Raw genomic sequence first — 27,283 nt, 5'->3', positions numbered from 1 at the left:
CTAAGCATGCAGCAAGGCACGGCGATGGGCATCCCGGCTTCCGGCCATGATTGCAGATGTTACAGCACCAGCTTGGGGTTTCTGGGATGACATGGTTTGTCTTGGCTTCTCTAGGTATTGCCGCCCGTTGCGTCGCTCACAGCTCGTCATCTGCATGTCATTAGCAGAGCTGTATGCTGTGCCTATACCGAGCCTCACGACTTTAACCCAGTAGACACCTCACAAATGTATTGCTGGTCCCTGCTATAGTGATCCCTCTTCGTCTCGCACCACTTTCAAACCTACCACCATGTGTCTTCGAGGCGTGATAACAACGTTCGGCTGACATGGCGGAGATCAACAATAGGCTTGCACACTGCAGAGACCACCGCACCTCTGGCGCTCGGGCGGGCTTTCGACGTGCTTCCCCGGAGCGGCTGGACCCTGAGTAGCGGGCATGGCGGACAAACTGATCCTTCGATCTCCACCCCGACTTGCCCGCCCATCCAATCTCTCACAATCATCTCGACGCCGTCTCATGTTAGTAGCACATCGCGTCATATTCCGCAAGTTGGCTGAACTCTGTTCTTCGGAAACCATTGCGTCGCGAATCCAGGGCGCTGGCCAGACTTTTCCCAGATGTCAGATTCGATGTTACTCGGCCTGAGCGCCTCTCTTGTGCACTCGTCATCACCAACAAATTGCAAGCTGCATTTCATTCAACCATGAGTGTCACGTTCATGTACACGATTTACATTTGAATCTCCTCACCGGCATGCTCTCAATTTCGTATCGCGTCAGCACCGCGCACTCGGACTGGGTTGCTGGTGGAATATTAGTTTTGATTCGCGCCACAACAGTTCGAGAATGTGCTATGACGTTTTCATCGTAACATCCAACAGAATCGAATCTTGCTTGACCCTCGATGCAAGATCCTGGAAGCAAATCCAAGAACGTCGCTGGCTCGTTCCTTTGCTGATTCCTACGTTTTTCGCATCTTTCTGATATAGATTGATCATCCTACTATAATCTGACGCCACGAACCACTCGGAGAGTCAAAGCTCAAGGAGCTAAAAGACTCTCGCGCTGATCAGCGGCTGACGAATGTTTGTCGACTTGAGATGGCGGAGCTATCAGGAGCTATGGCACCTGGGGATCTCGGTCTAATCAAGGTAGGATTCAATGCTGTCGGCACTCTCAAATCTGCAGTAGCGGCAGCTCGGCCCCCATAATAGAACTGCAAAGGTACCGCGGGAGAGGTATCTCCGGTCTTCCCACAAGATGTAAGCTGAGCTTCAAGTAGGCCGCCACCAGATGAGTCGAGGCCTAGGTGACTATCTGGCGATTGCTTGAGGTTGTCCTCGACTTTAGTGAAGGCCGGACGAAGGATGCTTGCCACACCCAACAGCTCTCACATCGAACATTACAGCCTACCAGCCGTGAACCTCGGCGGCAGCTAGCACACGGGCCCTCGAAGGGTACATAACTGGCTTGAGTTGGAGATGACGCCGTTCGATCCAGCCTTCTGCCCCCATGAACGCCTCCAACAATAAGTGGTCTGAGATCAGCCACTCTTAGTCAATCGAGTTCTTTCGTCAAAAGCCACTGCTTTCTTAAGCTTAGTTCAAACCAGTTCCAGCACCTGTTACAGGTTCATGCCAAGATGCGGCCGTCGCATGGAAATGAGACATCTTCTAAGCCGGCAAACCGGAGCGACGGACGTGCGAGCTTCTCTGACGCCGTGGCCAAAGCGTGTTCGTCTGCTTAGCCCCGAAGGCCGACGCAGGTCCCTGAAGATCATCTTTTTTCGTCTCGATCTGGGGATGGGTGAAAAGAGGCACTTCGTCTGCCTATTGGCTGTTGAAAGCTCATATCGAAATGGTCTATCCTCACCCGGCCCTTTTTCTTCGTGAGATTAACGAACTATTACCTTATCAAAAAGAGATCGAGAGGACGTGGGATCTTCCGCTAGTATGACTGAAGAGAGAGAGACCGGTAAATGAGTATATCTGCCATGTGCATGTCTCACAATTCATTGCCGCCATCATTTGAAGCTAGCTACCTATTCTGGTCGCTCCAACGGTGAACGAGAAACCGCTCAACCGCTGGACGAAACGCGACAAGGGACAAGTGATCGACAAAGAAGAACAAAGATCCAATTTCAAAGCCCCCAAGTTAGGCCTGGCTAGGGCCAGCCGTTCGTGTCGTTCTAGAAAAGGGGCGTGTGAGTCTTTTCGTTGCTATAGTTTTTTTAGACGCTATGCCGCGTACAGTCGTCAGGCACCAAGCTCTCGCCGATCTGGACAGCTTTTTCGTCCGCGGAGCAGACCCTGATTCATGAATCGCGTGGTTGCTAGGGTCCATGGACTGATTGCCAGGCTTCCCTCGGCCGAAAGCGCACCGCACTGAGCAGTCGAGGACCTTGTGTTAGAGATTACCTCAGGAAAAAAAAAGTCCACCCCTGGTGCTGATCACGAGTGTCCGGTGCAACGGATGATCAGGAATCCGGGACGAATCAAGACAAGACAGAACAAGATCGACAAGCAGTAGAATCATTATACACGAAATTCGATATATCAGAGACAATCCGGCGGGATTTAAATTTAAATATTGTCGGTATCTGATTGCCGAGCTCCGCATTAAATAATTAAAAAATGCAAAAGGTCCATGATTTTACATTCTCTTACTGAGGCGCATAGACAAATGCCAACCTGTCAATCTCATCCCCGTCCCGCCCCAAGTATCCGACAATCTGCCATCCCGAAGGAGCCGTGTGCGTCGCGCAATCCGACGTCGTCGTACCGGCCGCGACCGTTCGGCCCGTGCTGGTAGTCGCCTGGATGTAAAAGTTGCGCGTCTCGTTGCTCTTCTTGCCCCAGCAAAGCTTAGCAGCGGTCCAGTACTCAGTGGCAGCAAGCGTCAGCGTCGCGGCCGTGCCACCGGTACCGCCGTGGGTGAAAACGGTGCCGTCGGCGAGCGTGACGGCGACAGAGTCGAGGCGGTCCGCGCCGCGGAAGATCAGCACCGAGGCCTTGGGCTTGGACTTGCTGGCGAGCGCGGGCAGGTCGGAGAACCAGTCGCCGTGAGGGCCGCCGGAGAAGTCGGACTGGCGCAGGGTGGAGGAGAGGGACCAGGTGAAGTTTGCGGTGATGGGGTTGTGGTCGGTGAGGATGCTGCCGTTGGACTGGAGGAACTTGCTGCTCTCGTAGTTGAAGTAGGTGGCCTCGAGGTTGACGACGGCATTGCCGCGGTAGAAGGCCTTGTCGACCGTCTCGCAGTAGTTTGTGGTGCTGGGGTTGGCGCAAAGGGTCTCGGCGGTGGGCACGACGCCGGCGCGCTCAAGCTGGAGCCAGACGTCGCGCATGCCGTTCTGCGAGGCGAAGACGCCGATCTGGTCCGACGTGCGGGTGTAGCGGGAGTTTGTGTCGCCAAAGACAAGGACGGCGTTGCCGACGGACCAGGTGTCGATGTAGTCGGCGACCTGGTGGAGGTTGCTGTTGCGGGCCGTGAGGTCGCCCGCCTCGGTGCCGGCGTCGGTGTGGAGGTTGTAGACGTCCACATAGACGCCCTCGGCGACGCGGAGGCGCATGAAGGTGAAGCCCTTGGGCGTCAGGCAGTCGGACCCGGAGGCATTGGAGCAGGTTGACCACTTGACGCGCTCGAACTCGATCCAGTCATAGTTGGCGAGGGTGTTCAAGCCGGAGCCGAGGGGCACGCCGCCCGAGGTTGCGGTGCGGTAGGGGTGTGTGTCCGTCTCGTAGATGTAAGCGTGGTAGTTGAAGTCCTGTTTTCGGTATGTTAGTTAAAGTGCTTTTTTGCTATTTTCTGCCATTTCTTGGAGGTTCACGGCTAATGATGGCAGTAGAGTTCAATTTTGAAACAGTGACATATGGGAGGTGCTGGGATAGCGAGTCGTGGATGTCCTTGCATTGACCCAGGGACGGAACAATGTGTGGCTCATGCGCCTTACCCCAAACCCCAGCCCACGCGATCAATGGCAAGAAATAGCTTTTCAGCTGTCGGGAATAGATTGCTGCTCTCCTCAAGAGGCAAGACTCACCTCTTGAACGTTGATGATGTCGTAGTTGTACTTGGCAAAGTACGATCCAATGGTTCTCGAGTTGGTCGTCTTGTCGCCAGGCACCTCGTTGTTCTGGAGGATCTCGGGCAGTCCAGCGACGTTCATGGCGAGAATGGTGAGGTCGCCACTCGTCTGGGCCAGGGCGCCGGAGGAGAGGGCGCCTCCGGCGAGGAGCATTTTGAGGCTGGTGGGCTTCATGGTAGGGACTGGATTTTCTGCTCTTTTCGCAACGTGGGAAGTTTGATCAGACGGAGGGGAGAAGGATCGACAGACGAGCGAGAGGACAGAGCGGCGCTGGCTAGAGACGAATCCAACTACATGCGAGAGAAACGGCGAGCAGTGGTGATATTTAAAGGAGCCTTTTTCCCATCAACTTAAAGGTAATTGACTATGAACTCCCCTCTTGGCAACACGAGGCGAACCAGACATAAACACCCCGGTTAACCTTGACGATGCGGTATGTGCTAAAGAACCAGGGCCACAAGCAAGATTAGAACAACCTTACTGTTGAATTTGGGGAAGGTGACAAGCAATAGGCACAACGTGATCTACATTTGACTCGTGATGGGTGGAACATCTTTACGGTGGTTGATGCTCATCTCCCTCGAACCCCTCACTGCCGCGGCACTGGTGCCCGAATCGGTCGTTCTACCCCGTCCTTATCGACGTATCGACATGACGATGTAACCTCTCCCACCGGTCAATGCTGCACATGTCCGAGCCGTTGGATGCGGAGCGGTCGTAAAGGTCGGACAAAGGGGGAGGAGCACCGGACGAAAAGATGGAATATGGTATCCGTATAATATCGCCATGAAATATATACACACGTGCTATGAAGTAGCATCGCTACACTCAATAATGACACTTCATTGCCATGGTACGTTTTTACCAATTTATTGAAATTAGGCTTAGCAGACATGCTGACCGTGCATATCATAGAGAGAGGGGGAAGTTATACTTTGAGGTAAACACATTGTCCACAGGTATAATTAGACGGTCAGTTGTTTAGGTGACACTGATTATGTTGATGGAGCTACAAAACGCACTTGAATAGAATTAGACACCGACCGCTGTGCAGGAGGAGACTTCTTCAGGGTTCACTTTGCGGTTTTCCTTAGTCCTGTGCTGCCCGGCAGGCTCAAAAGTTGCACGTGGATCCACGTGGAGGGTCTTGGCTATGAGATTCGTCAACGAGGGTTTTTCCTTGTCGATTTTATTTCTTCAAACGCCCTTGCCCCTCCACGAAGGGCAGATATTTTCACAACGTTTTATCGTCCTTCGGCGACCCAGCCGGAATCTTGGGGTTCCTCGACAACACATTGCTTATTCTCTTCGGTTACCATCTTCCGACGGCCGAGTCTGCCGAGAGGGAGCTGCGAGTGTCCACAAACTGTGGGAAAACAGGGGCATCTCGGCTCAACTGTTCGGTGCCGAGTTGGGAATGGGTCGAACACGTTCAATTGATCTCAGGGTTTTTTTTTTTTGGTTTTTTCGTGTCCCTGCGGAGGCACAAGTTGAACCATCCGAGTTTTACCAGGCGAACCATCGTTATGCCGCTCCTGCGGCGATGCAGCAGAAGAAGACGGAGACATCGCGCTCTCGGTAGGCATCCGTTGGCAAGATTCGGAACAACCTTGCGACGGCTCAGCTTGCGAAAGAGAAGTTCGACTTGGCGGAGGTGCGGTGGTGGGAACCGGCCACTCGGTGCCTTTGGGTCCTGTCTGGGTCAGACGAGGAGGAGGATGGTCCGTCCGTCGTCGGTCCTCCCCGCCGGCGACTTTGTTTCGGCACTGCCATGGGATGGCCGGGTTTCGCAACGGCCGTTGGGCCCCCAACCCTCGAACCCGGTGACGTTTTGCGAGGCGGGGCGCCGAGGTCCGAAGGAGACGGGCGGAGCCTTGAATATTTGCCCTTCGCAACCGGTAAGTTCCATGGACCCGAGCAGCTGGGTCGGCGCTGAGTCTCACTCTCACTCTCTACATGGTTCCAACCAAGCCGATGCGGTACCAAACTATGATTGTAAACCAATTTGTGGCTTTTCCACACACCCAGAGTCCTGGGCCCATTTGCTGCCGTGGCCGGTATCGCGGCAATGTAGGTCGCCGTTATCGACTGTTGCATAACCCTGAGCTTTCCAATTTTAAAATAGAATGCGGTTTAGAGTATTGCCCCAAGGTGGTTGGGAACGTTGGAATTCCAGTTTGAGAGCGTGGGAAAGAAAAGCCACAGTGGGGAGATGAGCCCATCGTTGCCATGCTAACTTTGGTCGTGAAATCTGAGAGCCTCGAGAGAGGCGTGAGAGAGAGCGCCCCGACAAAAGCATAACGCCCTTTGTTCCTGGATCGGTGTTTGGGACTAAGAAAGTCTGGTGCCACACGGCGTGGCGCCACGGATGGGTTCCTGACATGATTTCTTGGCTGCTAGCTAGCCTCATTTCCATGGTTCATGACGAGTGAGCGTAATTGCGACCGCGACCGCGTTGACGAGACTACTGCTGGTTATCCACTAGTTATTTTGACAAAGTTTGGTGGAAGTGGTTTCGTCACGGTTCAGGACCATCGTCATGACTCAACGGAGCTGATCCCCAGTGGCCAATATCCTCTATATGCAACCGTTCAGACGTCACTCTATTCACGTAGCATCGCCTCGATGAGCAGAGGGAGGCAAACTTCTCCCTGTAAAGCCTGCAAGGAAAACCTCTTCTTCCAAGGCGGAAGACAGAGAAGACGGTTGAATCTCAGTCTTGGTGCGAATAAGGGAGGGTGAGAGAAGGCAGCACTCTGACTCGGTGCTTGTTTGGGAATGTCTGCGCACGGCCCTAGCGGTGATCAGGGACCGCCAGGCGAGCTTTGGTCGGGAGGACTGAGCTCCGGGTCTCAGGATGGTCTTGAGCAATTCTTCATGCGGAGGGGTGATGTGATGCGATGGGGGGGCAGTGGCAGGTAAGTTGGGAACAGGCAAGATGCGGGTTCCGTGGGCCTTTCTGGCAATGGGGGGTTTCTGAGTTGTGAGATTTCGCATATTGGCCACAGTATGTGATTATGCTTCGTGATGGGTGCGGTTGTGGTTGCGGAAACGGTAGGTCATAGTGACCGGTGTTATTGACACTTTTCGGGGTCGACGTGAGACTATCTTAGCCCTACAGGGCACCACAAGCCGACGGTCTCGTTCGATAGACGGATGGATCAGGTGGTATGTCCGGTATTTCTTTTGGAGGGCTCTCATGGATGGGCCGAATTTGTAATTTTCCCCTCGATTCCGGGGGCACTGATCTGAACGAGAATCATGGCCGATGATCTTGGTGATCGGTCATCACTGGGTCATTCATGATCGCCTGGGGTAAGTCCAAAGGCCTGTTTCGAGGTCCAGCAAGTTGCGGCAGAGGAATGGAAATTGAATCCTTTCAGCTGGCATCGTGATGATATTTGCCGAGAATTCCCAGTGCCGTCTGTTGACCAAACCAGTCGTAAGCCAGATTGGCGAGTCTCATGCATGCCTCCGCGATCATATGATGATATTTGCATGCGATATTCCTCATCAAACGGAGAGGGTCCAGACCTTAGCACTTGATTACCATCCGGCCATTTCTTCGGTGGGGCCCCGTCTTTGACAGCGGCATGGCGGCAAGGGAATCTTGCCCTTCCGTTGATGAACCACGAAGTCTCTCCTCGAATCGCCTGGAGTGGTACAGTGTCAAACGGTACCGTTCCAGGGTGTGAGGTCTAGGTTGGTGTAACGGGCCGGACGCTATTCGTACCTTACACTCCAATCTTCATCACCTTTCCAGGTGATGTTAAGCATGATAAGGTTACGGTCGGTCGATTTGTTTTAGACGATTTCTTTCTTCTTGACCCCTGCTTTGGACCCCCGATGAGCGCTGAGATGGATTGGTGATCGAGGGAGGCCTGTCCATGTTGAGGTTGCTTGCGTGATATGCGTGAAATCAGCGAAAACTTCGGCACACTCGGACGGGTCGTGATAACGGGTTCCTTGGGAAGCTTGGGTTGGCGATCTCTAGTCTGCGCTCAGTCTTCCCCCCTCTGAACTGCCATGGAGACGGCCCAGATAACCAGTCCGGTTACCGGGTGCCAATAAACCCTGAAGGATTTGATGTGGAGCATTACGCCCGTTAGAACATATCCCTATAGAATTCGTCATCGCGATGCTTGGCAATTATGGAATTGGAGCTGGGTCCAAGAGCAAGGGAATCGAGAATCCGGAATGAAGGACTTTGAAAAAGCTGGGCACTTGGGGACGACTAGGCTGTTGGGCGGGCGTGATAGAGTTGCATATGCAGTGGTAGGGAGAACGATGCAGATATCGAGGTGCTCATTGACAGGGGCTATCGCTGACAATCGTTCTTGGGGCTCTCCCTGTAGGCAGCGTTGAGGACATGCTGTTGAGATCGCCCGACGAGATCAAAGCTCCTTCACACCAACGCCGGCTGGAGAAACTTGCGAGGACAGGACTATCCCCGCTGAATCCACGTTTTCTTCCTTCTTTTTTGTCCGATGCGTGGGTTTCTGGGAAGACATTCATGCGAAACTGGGCACATCACATCTCAGCCCGGGATAACCACAGTGTGTCTCTGCTATCTTGCTTCTAGTCTAGAGCGAAATAGGACGGGATGCGTGGTTACACTCCGGAACACGCTGGTAGTAAACGACGAGTGCTGCGGTACTTATTGTTTCGCGAGCGTCTAGAAAACGTGGAGAAAAGGAAAGTGATGGATTCAAAAGGTGAGCTAAATTACACGATATCAACCGGACAAAGAAGAGACTATGGGTCTGTGTGCATCTGAACTCTCGGGAAAAGTCAAGCAAAAAGTTGAGTTGACTTTCTGAATCTCCCCTCTTCGAGAACATTGCTGTTTTGAGATGCTACAAAGCGGACGTCCCGAAAAACAGCCTTCCGCCCACCGGGGCTCTTAGTTGTACTCGGAATGGACTCAATGTGCCGGAACGGATGTGGCGCTGGGGTCCGGAGCAGGCTCCGGCTTCTCCCACTCGCCGGCTGCACCGCCCATCTTCCCGATCTTCCAAGACAAGAAGAACGACGCCGCAACCCAGTCGGTATGCGTAATCGAGATGAAATACAAACAAACGCATTGAAAACGTGACGGTCATGTTCATCATATTTGATTGAGCGTCATTTCTTCTTCCTTACGTTTGGGCCTCCCCCGGTTGCCCACGTCCGATATCACATTCATCCCACCAGATGTGTTTCACGAACCCACGCAGCACAGTGGACATCTCTACTCCTCCGCCTCTGACAAACTTGCTCCATCTGCATCGTGTCCGTGCGCTCAAGGATCACAAGAGTCAACTTGACACTTCCCAACGACGAAGACGACCCTCGGCTTGCACCCTGCTTGCCCCTCTCTTCTAACCTGGACTCGAAATCTGGATGCGGACTGAGGATCACAGCGTCATTCCATCACATCGCAGACGGGCCTCTCAATAATCGATAGTTTCATATTGGCCAGGTGTCAAACCGTAAGCGAAGGGCACCTTGGAGTAAGAAAAGCAACGAACTTCCCCTCTTTCCCGCCTCGTTCCCTTGCGTTCGCTTGACAATGCGGGGCGGCGGCCAGTACCTGGCATCATCACAAGCAGCTGAAAGGACGCGCGGGGGTTCCATTTTTGCAAACCCATCCAAGCTCCAGCTGTCAATGCGGGCGGTTTCGGTCCATCAAGAAGCAGAAGCGGTGGAGGGATAGATGGCCTGCCGTTTTTCTTGCATCCTTCCCGCACTGACCCTCACTCCAAGATAGGCCAGGACTCAGAATAATACCCTTGTCCCTGATGGAGCCCTGTCGAATTCCTGGTCAATATTCTCTTCGTATTAAGAGCTGGCATCGTGGCTGTCAGGGTTCGTGATGCGTGCCTTCAGACAGCGGATGGGGGTGTAGATAGATGGAACTTCGAGGGACCTGGGAGGTGGATGAACAAGAGATAGTCTGGAACGAGGGGATTCAATTAAAAGAAGGTGAGAAACGTGCTTCGGCGTCGAGACCGGATTGACGCGGTTAGAGTGTTGATTGCTGCAGGCCAGGACACGAACCCCCCACTGTGACGCCCACCGGGCCACCGTTGAAAATTGAGATCATCCAGGAACATTCCCTAAGCTCTCGATTGCATGGAAGGGATTTTGCTTGTCTTGACCGATACGACCTAGTCGGCATATCAGGGTCTTATCAGCTACCGCTGCACACGATCACGAATTGCTGTAACATCATCACTCGTGATTGTGCGATGCTGGACTGCTCTAGAATGAAGCAATGTTTGCTCTCATGCCATGGCGAGTGCCGTTGACATCCCGCATATAGACCTAATCTATGCCCTTGAGGATATGTACAGGTATGCGATGCAACGTTCGGCGAATCGATCGGAACGTGGGCAATAATGCGATTGCTGCATAATGGTTTAGGATGAGTTATCACTCTATCAGAGGAAAGACAGTATGTATTGCCGCAGCTTTACTTTTCGGTATCGCCCGGTCTAAAAGCCAAGCCTCTACATAAACCCAAAGGCGATTTTTCTCGCTATCTGCCGAACATCAGACGGAGGAAGAAAAAGGCCTGGCCTTTCTGACCGTCGCTTGTCCGCGGATGACACGCTGGTAGGGAGACCACATGGCAACTTGATCATCCGAAGACGAAGGAGGCTCCTCTCTGTTGAGGGGAGAAATCTCCACCCCGCGCCGGGCTGCTGTAGCGAGGGGACTGCTTAGCAGGCTCGCGTTTCAGACCTCGCCGCTCACAACCAGTTCGGCGTCATGTCCACTCTGGGACTTCTCAAATGGGTTTCTGTTTATGCGACTACAGAGTTTGTGAGACGGTGAATATGTTCAAGCGATTGTCCGTTGCCTTGTGCGACAGAAGCAGACTGGCGGACGTTTTGTTACGGTTGTCATTCGCGTTTGGGAGGGTATATCACCGGTCTTCTAAACCTTATAAACGTATGATGAATCTCTTGAAATAGTATCGGGGATTGGAATCATGCATGACACCATGATGTAATAGCGACTTACAAACGGTATTAACAGTGAAAAGTCCTCGGTAGTTAGGATGGCGGCGACCAGTATTCGGAGAGTTTCGGGGTGACAGCTGGTTTCAAGAACTGAGAACGATAGCACCGCAATTAAGTTGCTAGCAATGTGACGCTGAAGATTGGAAGTCACATAACCTTAGGCAAACCGTTAATGGATGTTTGCCACGCTTGAACGCAGCCTCTCCACAGGTTGCATGGCATCAATAGAGCTGTTAGATTCATATCATATGATCATTGCCATATTCGGCCCGTTGGCGATCTTGTTAAGGGCTGGGTCAATCGTAGTCGCCAAGTTATTTCAAGATGTTAATAAGCGCTTAGATGAAGCATGGTTATCAAAGCATGGTCAGTTATTTCCTTCTGCTGCTAGACGTATACTTGCCCTGAATAGGCTTCGTTGATTATTAGCTGAATGAGGGCAATTTGACTTGCCTTGGCCCTCTGTTGACCACGAAGTGAGCGTTAGTATAGTTGCCATTCCATGGCTGTAGTTCGCATGGCCTTGGTATCAATCAAAGTCAGCGGTCATTACCTTTAAGGTTTGTTGACACATCTCAATGATAGTGCTCCTTTCATGAATCATGGAAATGAGGGCCCTTCATTGCGTGAGGGTTAATTTCGAAGCTCTTGGCCAAGGCTTCGTAATTGTAATCTGAAACGGCGGCTTGATTGTCATCAAAGTATCGTAGACGGATCAATAAATTGGGTTATTTGCTAGAGAGAAACTGGAACCGTGGCGACGTAGAAGAGGTAGCGCGACACAGAGCATGACTATTGCACAGACAGGACGAGATCATGAGATCGGTGCTTCAACCTTACCAATGATGTTGTACCACACAAAAAGGAATCATAAATTTTCAATGTTGCAAGTACCCGGAAGGTTTGAGTCTCATGATAACGAACTTCGTCGTTTCCCTGAGATCAGATTGAATCTCAATACATGTGTTATGTCCCGGCATCGCCTCCTTCCATAATTATTCAACGACACCACACACCAGTGGTTCAAACTCAACTTTTCCTCAATTTCTATGTTGTTCATACAGGCTGTACAAACGCTCGATGCACTAGCAAGGTATTATAGCCGCCACCCATAGAAATATATTTTGAATGGTTTGCCTAGGCACCAAAGGTACATCACATGTAGTTGTGTGGTGACCGAACAGCTATCTCTATCGAGCGGTTCATGCTTTATTCAGCATGGTTTTCCAGATCCTTTCAGCTTTAGTTCATCTATCAAGTTCATATGAGACATCACCGTCGTCATAATCGCTGACTTCTCGGCACTTTTTTCGATGAACGGTCAAACTCAGATCAATAGGCATAGTCTATTCACAAATCACCCAAATACCTTGGATGAGATGATTATCACCTTAAGCATGCAAAGATCAAGAGAGGCCTTTATACGTTCGCTGTTCTGCGGGTCTCTTTCTTACTCTCGTACTCGAGGCCTTAAAGTCTCTACACGTTCAATTGTGCCTAAGTCATCGAGAAAGTTTGAACACCATCTCGGTTTCTCAAACATAACTAAAAACCCAATTCAGGTTGATGAAGCATCAGAGATAACAAAACTCTTCAAGGAGCGGTCCAGCTTTATTGGAATTTCCAGATTACATATTTACAGGTCAAAACTCCCCATCCTTTGCGCCGTTATAATCTGTAGCAATCCAAGCAGTTACGCTCTCAGAGCACTTGTGACCGATTGGAAGTTTCACTCCCAAGGTATGGAAATATTCCACCACCGTAAGTCAAGTATTTCGGAAGAAGCTCCTCACCGTCTCCAAGAACTTGATGGTGTGTAGGTAAAAGAATACGAAAGTTGTCCCCACGGCAAGTAAGGCCCACTGGAACGATATTAGAATCACGATACACCAGAAACACCCAAAAGTAGGACTAACCTGGATCATGCTCCCACTGTTGCTGTTAATCGCCCTCAAAGCTTGCCCTATAAATGCTAATGCGCTTGCTTGTAACAAGAGAGCAACCCAACTCCCAAACCCAACAACTGCTCTTGGTAGATTGAGACTGCGACCTCCCTCTGTCCTTTCTAGAGCATCGAGGAACATCTCATCTGTTTGCATCAACTGTAGAATGAGTGCGATCATCAATGAGACTGAGGATGTTGCTGCTGCCCACGAGAGCCAGTACGCAGCGTCTGCCGTGGCTTGAACGGCGGCTGTTATGGTTGGGTCGGTCTCGTTGGTCAGGGGAACACCGAAGAAGTTTCCTCCCGTAGCAAATCCTTGGCTAGCCGAGATGGAAACGGAGACTGTGATAGTGGCAGTAAAGGCGACGAGCTGAAGATACGCAGAGAATGGCGGACTATGTAGTCGTGGCGCACTAGCATGCGGGGTTTGCTGGTTGTTGCCTATTGCTCCCGACACGCTTGATGGTCCTTGGCCGCTGGTTGGGGATCGTGGCGCTGATTTCGTAGCCATCTTCACCCAACAGAAAAGATTCAGCCTTGAACCAGTTTGCAGTTCAAGCGCGCAGAAGCTTGGGAGTCAGGAGGTGAACAGGTGATGTGGTGAATAAGAATGTAAGAGTGTGACCCATGATGTCAAATGTGACGCAAGACACTACTAGTATTTATGTCGAGCCCAACAAGCTATCACATCACTGGATATCGCATCACGAGCTGATGGCCTGTGGCTTTGTTGGCGAAGCTAGGTGTTAGTCTTGGTTGCCTTACTGTAACTACACTGCGTTCGACTCAGCAAGAACGCCCAAACGGGGCAGTGCCACAGAAAGAGGCGCAGGCCGTGGCCACATAAATTTGCATATCTCCAAGACATTTCGAAGTACTGTGAGGCATGAATTTACTGGAATACGCTTCTCACGCTTTGCTTATCCCCGTATTCATTCTCTTCTTCGACTTTAACCTGAAATCGTTTCAACTTTCCGAAGGAATCATGGGCGCATCACAAAGTCGGGGTCCAACCACCCCCAAAGGTGTCACAGGTTAGTAAATATTGCCAGAAAACCTGTTTAGAAAAGCCTATATGAATTTCTCACTCTTCATTTTCGCAGGTTCAGTGCTACAAACACGACTGGAGTTGGAAGGAATGTTGGGGCAAGACGGCTTGGGCATCATCCGCCACATTGTCAGCCACCAGACACCTGGGTTTGTAACCCGCGTCATATGGAGTAGCGAGCGCAGCACTTTGCAACACGAGTACCTCTTGATATGTATCACAGGGCAAGATGAGACAGAGATCTCGGGGGACAGACTTGAACGAATGGGCGATTTAGGCAAGCAAGCAACGGACAACGAAGCAAAATTGATGTTCATACCGGCACCTTGTAAAGCAAGTCTGGTTCACCATGACGACAAGACTTTACACGATGTCAACCTTGAACCGTTACCTCCGACATTGGTGAAAATGGCCAACATACTCTCAATAATCCACCAAACAGCATCCGACTACACATTTCTTCACCACAACTGTTGGTGGTTTGCTAGACAAACCTTCACTGTTCTCTTTACTCGCTTCATGCCTGGCGGCTGGTCCGAGGAGGGCTGTTTTTTGTTACTGCCCCTGTGTTTCCTATTGCTTGGCCAGTTATTATCGTAAGAACGGCAGGCATGTCTGGATATGCGATGTTTGTTCTATGGAAGACTTCAAGAAAGATTGATGGTCAGATTGACGATTATCTGAAAAGTGTGGCGGAATGATCACGAGCTCAATCTTGGCATATCTTTCGGTCCGTATCACTTGGCGTGGAGAGGCTAGCTTTGAGGATAGACTTGTACATTGATTCAAAATTACTAGAATTTCTGGAAAGTACTCTATGGAGATGAGAAAACACAGTTTCTGATAAATTATCGCTCATCGTCTATCTCCCGACCAATTTGTAAGTTGTGACGCTTTGAAGAGCGGGGACGAAGTATGGACCTGCTTAGGAGTTTCTCCCTAGATAGACCTTCAAGTTGCCTTTGCTCGTGGACCTAAACCCGGGCTATCTATATAAATCAAGCGACCCAATTCTACTGCTATCGCCCACTGCTTCTGTCGTGGAAAATCTTTGAAGTCTCCAAGTCGAGTAGCTTGTAGCTATGTATGACCTTCCCGAGTCTTGTGTTGTACTTATAAAAGAGGGCGTAGTAGGTGTATAAGGACGTCGCGGACCGGAAAGCACATAAGTGGGCTAGAAGCGCTTCGAGAACGTTCAAGATAGCCGAGGATCTAGAAGGAGATGATATCCGATATGTCGGTGGTCGGTCCGGTCTTTGCAGCGTCCCTAGATGCGGGGTACTCGTGCTGCCAGCTGAGTAACCGAAATGTCTTAGATATCCGTTGAATGATGCCTCGTACCAATCTGTATTTATCAGGAGCCTGTCAGTAAAACCTCAACAATCTGTGCGGGGTATAATTCATGTTTTGACGATCAGTGGTTTTCTAAGCTCCAAGCACAACGCGTCATGACCGTCACTACCGATAACGACCGCTCCACGGGACTGAGTTTCAGCGACCACTTTGTCCAGATCATTAACGGGAAAGCTTCTCCGACAGAGAGGAATCGACATGGAATTAACCCAGCGAATCTGACTGCAAAAGCAGAGGTCCCTGTTGCTACGCGCAAGGACCTTGATCTTGCCGTTGCTGCAGCAAAAGATGCCTTCAAAGCATGGTCGAAGGTTTCGTATGAAGACCGAAAGAGGGCCGTTCTGGCATATGCGGATGCAGTCGATGGCCACCGTACCCAGTTCAGAGACTTGCTTATTTCTGAACAAGGAAAGCCAGTATGAACCCTTAGACGAAGCCTTTTTTGTGGCATCAAACTGCCGACCTACGCTTACACTTTCTAGATCCCTCAAGCAGACGCCGAAACAGAGGCTGCGGTCAGCTGGATTCGTGGCATGGCCGGTATCCCACTACCCGAGGATGTTGTGGAGGATAACGATCATCGAACCATTATCACTCGTTATGCTCCTCTGGGTGTCGTCGGAGCTATTGTTCCTTGGAACTTCCCTCTGCTTCTGGCTACGGGCAAAATTGCGCCAGCCCTCCTGACCGGAAATGTGATCATTGTAAAGCCCTCGTAAGAATATTGACACAACATGCAGACTTTGATATGGTTGCTAATATTGCACGAATACGCAGACCTTTCACCCCGTACTGCGGGCTGAAGTTGGTTGAACTGGCTCAACAGTTCTTCCCGCCGGGAGTGGTCCAGTCTTTGAGCGGAGACGACGACCTTGGTCCTTGGTTGACAAGTCACCCGGGTATTGACAAGATCAGCTTCACTGGATCCACAGCAACGGGAAAACTGGTGATGCAGAGTGCAAGCAAGACTTTGAAGCGAGTCACGCTGGAATTGTGAGTGTACCGGTATTGCTGAATGCTAAGTAAGGCAAAGACTGATAATAAAAGGGGAGGAAATGATCCCGCTATCGTGTTCCCGGATGTTGATGTTGACAAGGTCGCCGAGAAGGTATGTTTAAGTTAACGACTTTATAGCCTGTCATCACTGACTAAAGCAACAAAGGTGGCATTTTTCGCCTTTCTCAACTCCGGCCAGGTATTTATTTCTACTTCCGCTACCATTTCCATTGCCCCACAACTATTCACTTACACTTTTCGATCAGATATGCCTGAATCTAAAGCGTATCTACGTGCACGAGACCATCTTCGACCGCTTCAAGGAGGCCTTAGTGAAGCACGTCAAGGGGTACAATCTTGGTGATGGCTCGCAACCTGGCGTCACTCATGGACCTCTGCAAAACTCGATGCAGTATGAGCGAGTCAAGACATTCTTTTCAGACATTGAGTCTCAAGGATGGCAAGTTGCTGTAGGCGGCAACATCGAGAAGTCTCAAGGGTACTTCATTACCCCTACGATCGTGGACCGCCCTCCTGAAAAGTCGCGTCTGGTTGTCGAGGAGCCCTTTGGTAGGTTCTCCAACTCTCTTCCAGCCATATGAATCTAGCCTCTGACACATCTCGAACAGGACCTATCGTTCCCCTCCTTTCCTGGAGCAGCGAAGACGAGGTCATATCCCGTGCCAATGACACCTCAATGGGCCTAGGAGCATCCGTGTGGACAAACGATTTGGAGAAAGCCGCAAAGGTTGCTAGGCAAATCCAAGCAGGCAACGTTTGGGTCAACACACACTTCGATCTCACACCCCTCGCTCCGTTCGGTGGGCACAAGGAGAGTGGCATTGGAGCCGAGTGGGGTGCAAATGGCCTGAAAGGGTTCTGTAACGTGCAGACCCTATTTCTTAACAAGAAAGTTGTTAGTTAAGTAGTTTCAATGTTGTCACTCATAGACTTCAACTTTATTCCAAAAGGTTGAAGCCCATGATGGATCACTGGTTAGTTGACGCCTTATGCATTCCAATCTTATCCCAAACGATTGAAGCCAACAGTGGACCTCAAGTACCCATCAATCTTCACCATCACACAAGCCAGCTAGAAGATAGTCCTTGACTGAGGGCGGAAGAAGTCTCCTTGAATGCGATATCCTCTACATTCTCTTCCTTGATGTTGAGGCCGTTGGCCTTAAATTTATATTGTCCAAGCTCAATGGATGCTACGTCATTTTTAAACCCTTCAGGCTTACTTTTCTGATATCAGGCGTGAGTCATATGATGTGAGTGTCGAAGATTGCAACTTGGGCATTTTGCGATCCTCATGGGACGGCCTAGGAGATGAAAATATTATTTAACTTACCGGCAGTGTCCGATCGGGGCCGCGAAACTGTGAAGGATATAATAACTCACTTGCTACGTGACTACATACGGCGGCCGCCCCCAATGCACATCCCACAAAAACCCCTGTCACTGATTATCGAGAAATACCGCAAACGAACCAGGGCCCTCACCCAGCTTATGCTTTTCACTTGACGCGTCGCACTCTGGGACTAAAACAGAAAGTCCAAAGTGGCCGCTTTTCCGCTCCCCTAGCTTGAAAATGGACCTGGCTACACCGCATACAGTCCAAATCCCGGTCTGAGTCCCATTCGAAGACCGACACGTCGCACGACATTACAGTTGCCTGGTATCTGGGAGGGGTTGAAGAATGTCTGCGAGTGACTGGGTCTGGGGTGTAAATCGGCTATTAATATCGACAAGCTCCGCCAAGCCACGTGTGTGCAGCTCCCTCTCAGCAACATCGCATTTGTATGTACACAAACATGGCCGAATTCCTCATTGAAGACAAAGATTTGGTCGGGCTCAAGGGTAAGGTGGCCATCGTGACAGGTGGTTCATCAGGTATCGGCCTCGCTGCAGTCAACACGCTTCTCTCCCAGGGTGCGTCCGTCGTCAACGCAGATATCCAGCCGCCGGCGGAACAACCCGAAAGCTCTTACACGTTTGTGAAGACCGATGTCACAGTCTGGGCTCAACAGATTGCGCTCTTCAAGAGTGCGAAGGAGATCTACGGACGTATCGACCATGTCTTTGCCAACGCTGGCCTCGGCCCCCGCGCCAACTATCTGTCTACGGAAGTAGACGAGAACGGCGATCTGAAGGAGCCTACACATCAGCTTCTGGATGTCAGTCTCACAGGTGTAATGCACACGGCTACTATCGCAATATACTACATGCGGCAACAGGCTGAGGGTGGCAGCATTGTCATCAATGGTTCTACCACCGGTCTCCAACGGCTTCGTGCGGTGGACTACTGTGAGTTCAGATCACTTTCGTGGCCAGCCTTCCCAGCTAACAACATAACTCAGCCACGGCCAAGCATGCGGTTCTCGGATTCGGACGTGGTCTGATCCCGCTCATCGCATCTGCCAACTTGCCCATCAGGGTCAACACCTTGGCGCCGACATGGGCGGATAGCAGCGTGTTGCCGGACTTGAAGGGCCTCATGGCCAAAATTGGAGTCGAGATCCAGACCGCTGAAGCCGTTGCCCGCGGTGCAGCGTATTTGATGGCTGATACCTCCAGGAACGGCAATGTGATCCATGTGCAGCTTGGAAAGTACAAGGAGATTGACGAGGCTGTCCTACTCCCGGCTTTTGAGTCTATTAAGGGACCTGATTATCCTGGCGAAGACGAGGTTCTGCGCCGTCTGCAGGAACTCATGATGGCCGCTTAATTATTTTGTCGCATGTCTCGATAGGGCCTGAAATTTGAGCAGGGGATGGAGTCAAGTTTACGCACTTTTAATGAACACATCACGATGAGTTGAATTCAACGGCATAGCAGAATTATCAGACCAGTAACCTCGAGCCTCTCCGGTTTCTATGGAAACAATATAGTAGCAACAGACGTCTAGCTCGGAGGTCGTCTACAACATCGAGAAACCTCCAGAAGCAGAAATAGTCTGCCCAGTAACCCAATTCGCCTGCTCCTCAGCAAGCATAGCAACAACAGACGCCACATCCTCCGGCTTGCCCATACGATTTTCATAAGGCGTCATGGCCACAATCATCTTGACATGCTCCCCGTGAGCCTCCGACGCCCCTGAGTCGCGCGCCATGTCGGTCTCTGTGACACCGGGTTCAACCGCGTTGACGGTATGCCCCGCCGGGCCCAACTCCGCCGCCAGAGCACGCGTGAGGCCCTCCAGCCCGGCTTTGGAGGCCAGATAGAGACTCGCGGAGGCGTAGCCGCCCCGCGCTGCAACGGAAGTGATGTTGATGATACGGCCTGGACGGCGGAGATGAGGTATGACGGCTTGGGACATGAAGAAGGGCCCCTTGAGGTTGACGTCGATACTTTCCTGAAAGTTGGCTGGCGTAACCTCTGGAACAGGTAGTTTAGACGTTATACCGGCGTTGTTTACGAGAATGTCGATGTGTTCTCCAAACGCTTTGACAGTGGCCTCGATAATCCGCGCGGGAGAGTCGGGCGAGGACATGTCGGCTCGCACTGCGACGGCATCGGCCCCATTGCCCAAGGCTTTGACGCTGTTTACTACATTTTGTGCAACGCTCACGCTGTTCTCTGAAACATAGGTGATGACGATCTAGGGGTTTCTGTCAATGGTTGATGTTCATCAACGATGGGAAAATTGGACTATGGACTGACGTTTGCGCCTCTCTTGGCTAGTTCAACAGCAATAGCGGCACCAATACCTCTGGAGCCGCCAGTCACGATGGCGACTTTACCGTGCAGAGATCTAGCTTGCGTGGAGGCCATTTTTGCCGATCTTAACTGAAATGATGGAATATCAGAACACAAAGCTAGGGCTGCAACGGACGTGGAGAAAAACGGTCTGGTGAGAAAGCGGGGTCCCGCGAATCAAAGACTTTCTTCAAACTTTGAATTCTTTCCAATAGCAGTTAGCAAGATCCAGAGCGAAAGAACGGGTCTTGTGACACGGCTTTCGGGTGGGATGTCGAAAGTGAAGGTCCTTGATTTGCACGAGTTGGGCTTACCTGTCTGTTCACAAACATTAGTTCTCATTCCAGACTCTCAAGGTTCCAAAACAGGCGGAATGCGTGATCAGTCATAGGTGCGGCGAACCAATTTGATCACAAGAGGCATTGCATCTCATATAGTTACGATAACAAGTATATATGAGGAGAATGGTTTGTTTTTGAGCACATTGTCTTCTTGATAAGATGCGAAATCCAAGTCACCTTGGCCCTTCTTGCCTGATGTGCGATCTTGGTGCAGCAGTAGCCCCGATTGGCATCCTACACCTACACACATGCTTCTACTAAATAACAACGCTATCAACCATGCCGAAATATCATCTATCCCTCCCTCATCGCTTCGAAATAACCAAGCAATTGAATTCCATCTGAAGAATCTAGACGCAAGCGACTGTCTGGGTGCAGCTGTCACCACGCTTGCGATTCTTGCAGGCGTCTTCGTTGGCCTTGGTAGCCGTGGCGTCGAAGGTATCCGTCTTGCCCTTCTGGCAGACGTTGGTGTTGCCCGTGCAGAAGAGGTTGGTGCCCTGCTGGCAAACGGACAGGTAGTTTGCGGTCTCGTAGGTGGCCTGGGCGGAGGCGCCAGCGACCATGATGCTGGCGAGGACGGCGAAGGTAGGGAACTGCATTTTGGCTGTTGTTTGTGGTGGTGACTGTTTGAGATTGAAAGGTAGGCAAGTTGATTCTTGGTAGCGAAGTTGTAGCGAAAGAGACAGTTGTGTGAATGAGTGATGTTGAGATGGGAGACAAGTATTACGCCATTGAAGGGTTTACTCAATTACTTATATAGAAGTTCTGCTCGTCGATACACGGAGAGCAACTGCCGTCCAAGCCTTTGATAGATCATCACAATCTCGCTGACTCGAGCCGATGTCTCGAGGCCATACTAAGCGAAGCGACGCAACTCGAGAGCTCCGAGTGGGATGGGACGTCGGTGTCGCCGTGGAACCGTGGACTTGGGGCGTGGTGCCGCCGAACCGAGAACCTTAAAAAAGACCCGTGTGCTGAGACGAACACTTTAGGCCTTCTGTGGCGTGGCTTTGCTCTCATGCGTTCCATTTATATTAACAATGACGTTTCAACTTGAACGCGTGGTGTCTCGCAGCCCTGGTTAGTAGCTAAGTCTGTATTGCACCCCCCTAGGACACAGTTGCCGGACTAAGCAGTCGGAAGGACAATGACAACTTAATTATATTACAGAGTGGAGTGTTGTTGGAAGTTGGCTCACTCTGCGCACTTTGCCTGGGTGGCTCGTTGGTGGAAAGTGAGAACAGCCAAGGCTTTCCCCAAATCCAATTGCGGATACAGGGCTCCGGGGATGGTATGCCGCTTCCAGTTGTTTGCGTCTATTTACCACGAGGCGCGCGCGTTGAGCAAGATTAACAAGTCTTGCTAAGTCTTTGGTAAGTCTCAAGGTTCGCGTATGACCTAGGTGATGTCTAGCGATCCTGAACAAGTGAGCTCAGAGTCAAGCCTCTAGGCCCTCTTCACGTTGGCCCACAGCAAGCCAAGTGAGTCGCGAATGCTCGGGAAATTACGTGTGCACATTCCGAGTCAACTGCTCGTAAGACTTTGTTGCCAGTTGATTTGCTGGAAGCGAGCGGTGACTGATGTGATGAAGCAGCTGGTGAAGTGTAGATACTATCGTAGCCAGTAATTTTGTTGACCCCATCGATGTTGCAAGGTGCATTGCTGCGTTCAGTGGAGGCCTTTGAAGCTGTTGAGTGCCATTTCAGTGCACTTCAATTCAGCCACATGAATCAATCTATTGCACGGACGGAGTACTGTCCAAAGCTGCACTCAATGGGCAAACTCTTCCAAGGGAGGACCAAACAGTGATAAGAGTTGGTGCAGAACCGAGTGCCTAACAAGGTTGTCTGCCCAAGAGTGCCAAGTTTCTTGAGTGATCGGCGTGTCTTTTGGCCTTCGACCCAGTCTCCCACGTTCTTCCGTCCGAACTGAAAGACACTTGCCACGCGGTCTCTTTAACTCAGCTCAAGCATTCTGCTCGTCACAAACGTAACCGCCAAGTTCCGGTTGACAGACGGTAGCGCACCCTGGCCCCGGCCTCGGAAGCCGGACACCGTGGTGCTCAGTCAACTTGTTGGAGGGGTCATGATCTACCCGACCCCCGGGGGAAACATCCGGGGACGAGTCGGGGCGCGTCTTCTGTAGGATCAATGGCGTAATTATATGTGTATATGGTCACCCTCAATTGAGCCTCACGACATGTAGACAAAATACCGAGCTCATAAAGCCGGTGTCACTCGAAAGGCGATAAACATCGGCCAGCGAAGCAGAGTCTTTGTCGGGGACGACCCGACGTTGGTTCCGCAGAAGGCGGATAGCGTCCGGTCGCACGCAATTATGCCGCCCGACACGCCCGACCGGCAGATACTTGTTTCTTTTGTGGCGTCCTTGGTGAAGGGCGGAATCGACGGACCCTTCCACCAGCCACGCACTCGGCATCAATTACCGCAAGAGAAACGGCAAGGCTAATGAGAATTCTCGTGAAATTCTCTTATATACACTGATTAGATCTACTCATATCCGCTCATAATCCACATTGTAGAAGGCCAGAAATGAGCAAAGTCTCATGGACTCAATCTCACCCTCACTGACGAGCACTCACTGAAAACGTCCAGTCTGAACCCCTGAGTCCCGACTCACGACCAAAACTCAACTGAGTATCAACATCACGAGGAACTACCAGTCTCAACCGAGCATCATGGCCGCCGACATCAGAGTCTCAATCGACCGCGGCGGCACATTCTGCGACGTCATTGCCGACATCGACGGTCGTGAACCTCTCATCTTCAAGCTCCTCTCCGAAGACCCAGCAAACTACCCTGACGCCCCAACCGAAGCCATCAGGCGCGTCCTCGAAATCGTAGAGGGGAAACCCATCCCCATCGGCGAGAAGCTCAATGGCTCGCGTATCGGTGAATTTCCATATCATCAATCCTCTTTGACCTTGTGTCTAACACTTTCTCAGCATCATGCCGCATCGGCACCACAGTCGCGACAAACGCCCTCTTAGAACACAAGGGCGAGCGCTTCGCTTTCCTCACAACCAAAGGCTTCAAAGATGTCTGCGTTATCGGCGACCAGTCCCGTCCAAAGCTCTTTGATCTCAACATCCGCAAGCCCACGGCTTTACACTCTACCGTCGTTGAGATCGACGAGCGCATCGTCCCGGCAGACTACGACCTTAATCCAACGCCCCTGGACAGGGAGGCCGCTCTCAAGGCCGCCTCTGCATCATCATCAACCTCATCCTCTTCTACTCCCCAAAAAGGAGACCTCGTCAGCACACCAAACGGCGACCTGATCCGTATCCTCCGCCGCCCAAATCCAGACCTCATTCGCACCCAACTTCGCGCCCTCAGAGATGCAGGCTATACCTCCCTCGCAATCTCCTTTATGCACGCCTACTTGTATCCCGCCCATGAAGACCTCGTCGCCTCCCTCGCCCGCTCTCCCGAGTTTGCCTTCTCTTACGTGACAACCTCATTCTCCACCTCCCCGGCCATCAAATACCTCAACCGCAGCACCTCGACATGCTCAGAAGCCTACCTCTACCCCGTCATCCAGCGCTACGTCGCCTCCTTCCACGCAGGCTTCCTACCCGATGCCCCACCGCGTCGCGTAGACTTCATGTGCTCCGACGGCGGCCTGAAAGCAGCTTCCCGCTTCCGCGGCAACGAGGCGCTCCTGAGCGGTCCCGCAGGCGGCGTAGTCGGCATCGCGAGGTCCTGCTATGACCCGCAGGACGGCACGCCCGTCATCGGCCTCGATATGGGCGGGACCAGCACCGACGTCTCGCGGTACGATGGGAAGTACGACTACCTCACCGAGACTTCCATCGCGGGCCGCACAATCACCACGCCTATGCTCAACATCGCGACCGTAGCAGCCGGCGGTGGATCAATCCTCTTTGCGCGCAACGGTCTCTTGGCTGTAGGACCCGAGAGCGCCGGCGCGCACCCAGGACCGGCATGTTACCGCAAGAACGGGCCCCTGACCGTCACGGACGCGAACCTTTTTCTGGGGCGCCTCGTCCCGTCTTCCTTCCCTTCCATCTTTGGACCGTCCGCCTCTGAACCGCTCGATGCCGCCGTCGTGGAAGAGAAGTTCAGACAAATTACGGAAGAATTCAACCGGCAGACGAACCAGACTCTCCAACCGCACGACGTGGCCCTAGGCTTCTTGGACATTGCAAACGAAACAATGGCCCGTCCCATTCGCAACGCAACCGAAGCCCGCGGCTTCGCCCCCGAAAACCACAACCTCGTCTCCTTCGGCGGCGCAGGCGGCCAGCACGCCTGCGAGATTGCCGATAAACTCGGCATCCGACGCATTCTCATCCACAAGTTCTCCTCTCTGCTTTCAGCATATGGAATCGCGCAGGCGGAGCTGCAAAGCGAGACCCTGGAGCCGTACGGCGCGAAATTCAAGCACAGCGAGGATGCCGTGCAAGGGACAGTGGCATCCCACGTCGGGGATCGCCTCGCCGCGCTGAGGGGGAAAGTGAGCCGAGAGCTCGTCTCCCAAGGAGCGGATGAGGCTTCTCTGGTGTTTGATGAGAGTCTTGTGTTGCGGTACTTTGGCACCGATACCAATATCACCATCTCCCGCCCCGAGGATGGCGATTATGCCGCGAGCTTCAGGACCACGCACCTACGCGAGTTCGCCTTCTCGATGGATCGGGACATCGTCATTGAGTCGATCAAGGTCCGTGGGACAGGCGGCGCGGCGGGGAGCGCGTTCGGGACGCGGGAGATGTCGGCGGCCAAGGAGCTCGCAGACAGGATGAGCGGTGGTAGTGGTGGTGTAGCTGCCGCCCCGGAGCCGACCGCGAAGCAGAGGGTTTACATCGACGGCGGATGGCGTGAGACGAGCGTGTATCGTCTGGATGAAGTCTCCAAAGGCGTTGTGATTGAGGGGCCGGCTCTGCTCATCGACCAGACGCAGACAATCTATGTATCACCGACGTTTAGCGCGTACATCCTCTCCTCCCACGTCGTCCTCGAGAAGCAAACTTCCACGACAGCTTCAACATCACCCCTCTCCACCTTGACAACGCCAACACAAACACTCCAAACAGAGGCACCAGAAACCACAGACCCAATCCTTCTCTCCGTCTTCGCCCACCGCTTCATGGCCATAGCAGAACAAATGGGCACCACCCTCCAACGCACCGCAATCTCCACCTCGATCAAAGAACGCCTCGACTTCTCCTGCGCAATCTTCTCCCCCGAAGGCAAATTGGTCGCCAACGCGCCCCATATCCCCATCCACCTCGGCTCCATGCAATTCGCCATACAAGAACAACACCGCCACTGGAAGGGCCGCCTCCAGCCCGGCGACGTGCTCCTGACGAATCACCCGCAATGGGGCGGCACGCATCTCCCGGATCTGACCGTCGTGACGCCCGTCTTTGTCGATACCGGGCCACCTTCCGCCGATAAGTCGGACAGCGACGAAACCACCACCCAAGAAATCGCCTTCTACGTCGCCTCCCGCGGCCACCACACAGACATAGGCGGCAAAGGCATCACCTCGATGATGCCCGAATCACGCCAACTCTGGGAAGAAGGCCTCAACGTACCCACCCTCAAAATCGTCTCCCGCGGCCACTTCCTCGAACTCGACGTCGTCGCCGCCTTTGAGAAAGCAGGCTCCCTCCCAGGCTGCTCCACCTCCCGCCGTCTCGCCGACAACATCTCGGACCTGAAAGCCCAGACGTCCGCAAACCAGCGCGGCATCCTCCTCCTCCGGAAACTCTGCGCCGAGCAGGGCGAGGGAAGGGAGGGCGTCGCCGTGGTGCACAAGTACATGTCCGCGATCCAAGCCAACGCAGAGAACGCCGTCAGAACCTACTTCAAATCCATAGCCGCCTCCCACCCGACCGGTCTCTCCGCGACAGACCACCTAGACGACGGCACACCCCTCCACGTGAAGATCACCCTCTCCCCCGAAACGGGCACAGCAACCTACGACTTCTCCCTCTCGGGCCCCCAAATCTGGGGAAACTACAACTGCCCCGTCTCCATTACCCACTCAGCCATAATCTACACCATCCGCAGCCTAGTCGGCCTCGACATCCCCCTAAACCAAGGCTGCCTGAACCCAGTAGACATCATCCTCCCCCCGCAAGGTTCCGTCCTCAACCCCGGTCCCGGCGTCGCCATCTGCGGCAGCACACTCGCCTCTCAGCGCGTCATCGACGTCATCCTCCGCGCGTTCGGAACCCACGGCGCAAGCCAGGGGTGCGCGAACAGTTTCGGCTGGGGCATGGGCGGACGAGACCCGGAGACCGGAGTAGTCGTCAAGGGGTGGAATTACGGGGAGAGTATCGGTGGCGGCGTTGGTGCGGGAGCCGGGTACGACGGGGAGCATTCGACGCACGTGCACTCTACGAATACGCGACAGACGGACGCGGAGGTCATCGAGAAGCGGACAGCTGTGCTTGTCAAGTCCTACGGTATCCGTGAAGGCAGCGGTGGTGTTGGGAAGTCTCGTGGAGGCGACGGAATCACCCGTGAGATCCAGGCGCGTATTCCGCTCAAGTTTAGTATCCTTTCGGATCGGAGGGTGTATCGGCCCTGGGGTATGGCTGGCGGAGGGCCGGGGCAAAAGGGGGAGAATTATGCGTTCTTGTTCAATGAGGAGGGAGGGATGGAGAAGATTAATCTTGGCGGCAAGGCCATCATCAACCTGAAGGAAGGCGAGTATATCCAGGTTAACACCCCGGGTGGTGGGGCGTATGGTGGCGAGGAGGTGGAGGATAGACATCGGGGGTATGTATGAGATGAAAGGTGCATCATGATAG

The 27,283-nt window shown here is 52.5% G+C and overlaps 6 protein-coding genes across 6 annotated transcripts; 3 read left to right on the top strand and 3 right to left on the bottom strand.

The window, feature by feature from the left end:
* Positions 1 to 2,662: 2,662 nt before the first annotated feature.
* Positions 2,663 to 4,258, bottom strand: N0V96_010657 (uncharacterized protein; the record flags this gene model as incomplete). Its single annotated transcript, XM_053189294.2, has 2 exons — positions 2,663 to 3,763; positions 4,040 to 4,258. The coding sequence occupies 2 exons, from the start codon at positions 4,256 to 4,258 to the stop codon at positions 2,663 to 2,665; spliced, it is 1,320 nt and encodes a 439-aa protein (XP_053053282.2).
* An 11,274-nt stretch (positions 4,259 to 15,532) lies between these two features.
* N0V96_010656 (uncharacterized protein) lies at positions 15,533 to 17,358 on the top strand (the record flags this gene model as incomplete). The annotated part of the gene is made up of 6 exons (XM_053189295.2): positions 15,533 to 15,853; positions 15,920 to 16,152; positions 16,215 to 16,430; positions 16,485 to 16,545; positions 16,700 to 17,003; positions 17,063 to 17,358. The coding sequence occupies 6 exons, from the start codon at positions 15,533 to 15,535 to the stop codon at positions 17,356 to 17,358; spliced, it is 1,431 nt and encodes a 476-aa protein (XP_053053283.2).
* Positions 17,359 to 18,237: 879 nt separating this feature from the next.
* Positions 18,238 to 19,163, top strand: N0V96_010655 (uncharacterized protein; the record flags this gene model as incomplete). The annotated part of the gene is made up of 2 exons (XM_053189296.2): positions 18,238 to 18,742; positions 18,796 to 19,163. The coding sequence occupies 2 exons, from the start codon at positions 18,238 to 18,240 to the stop codon at positions 19,161 to 19,163; spliced, it is 873 nt and encodes a 290-aa protein (XP_053053284.2).
* Positions 19,164 to 19,355: 192 nt separating this feature from the next.
* On the bottom strand, positions 19,356 to 20,209 carry N0V96_010654 (uncharacterized protein; the record flags this gene model as incomplete). Its single annotated transcript, XM_053189297.1, has 2 exons — positions 19,356 to 20,036; positions 20,099 to 20,209. The coding sequence occupies 2 exons, from the start codon at positions 20,207 to 20,209 to the stop codon at positions 19,356 to 19,358; spliced, it is 792 nt and encodes a 263-aa protein (XP_053053285.1).
* A 616-nt stretch (positions 20,210 to 20,825) lies between these two features.
* Positions 20,826 to 21,077, bottom strand: N0V96_010653 (uncharacterized protein; the record flags this gene model as incomplete). The annotated part of the gene is made up of 1 exon (XM_053189298.2): positions 20,826 to 21,077. One exon carries the CDS (start codon positions 21,075 to 21,077, stop codon positions 20,826 to 20,828), a length of 252 nt encoding a protein of 83 aa, XP_053053286.1.
* Positions 21,078 to 23,176: 2,099 nt separating this feature from the next.
* Positions 23,177 to 27,261, top strand: N0V96_010652 (uncharacterized protein; the record flags this gene model as incomplete). The annotated part of the gene is made up of 2 exons (XM_053189299.2): positions 23,177 to 23,390; positions 23,444 to 27,261. 2 exons carry the CDS (start codon positions 23,177 to 23,179, stop codon positions 27,259 to 27,261), a joined length of 4,032 nt encoding a protein of 1,343 aa, XP_053053287.2.
* Positions 27,262 to 27,283: the final 22 nt, after the last annotated feature.

Source organism: Colletotrichum fioriniae (genome assembly GCF_027942845.1).
Source record: "Colletotrichum fioriniae strain IMI 355084 chromosome Unknown scaffold_15, whole genome shotgun sequence".
NCBI lineage: Eukaryota > Fungi > Ascomycota > Sordariomycetes > Glomerellales > Glomerellaceae > Colletotrichum > Colletotrichum fioriniae.
Note: the sequence above shows the minus strand (reverse complement) of the source record. Positions and strands in the feature narration are given on the sequence as shown.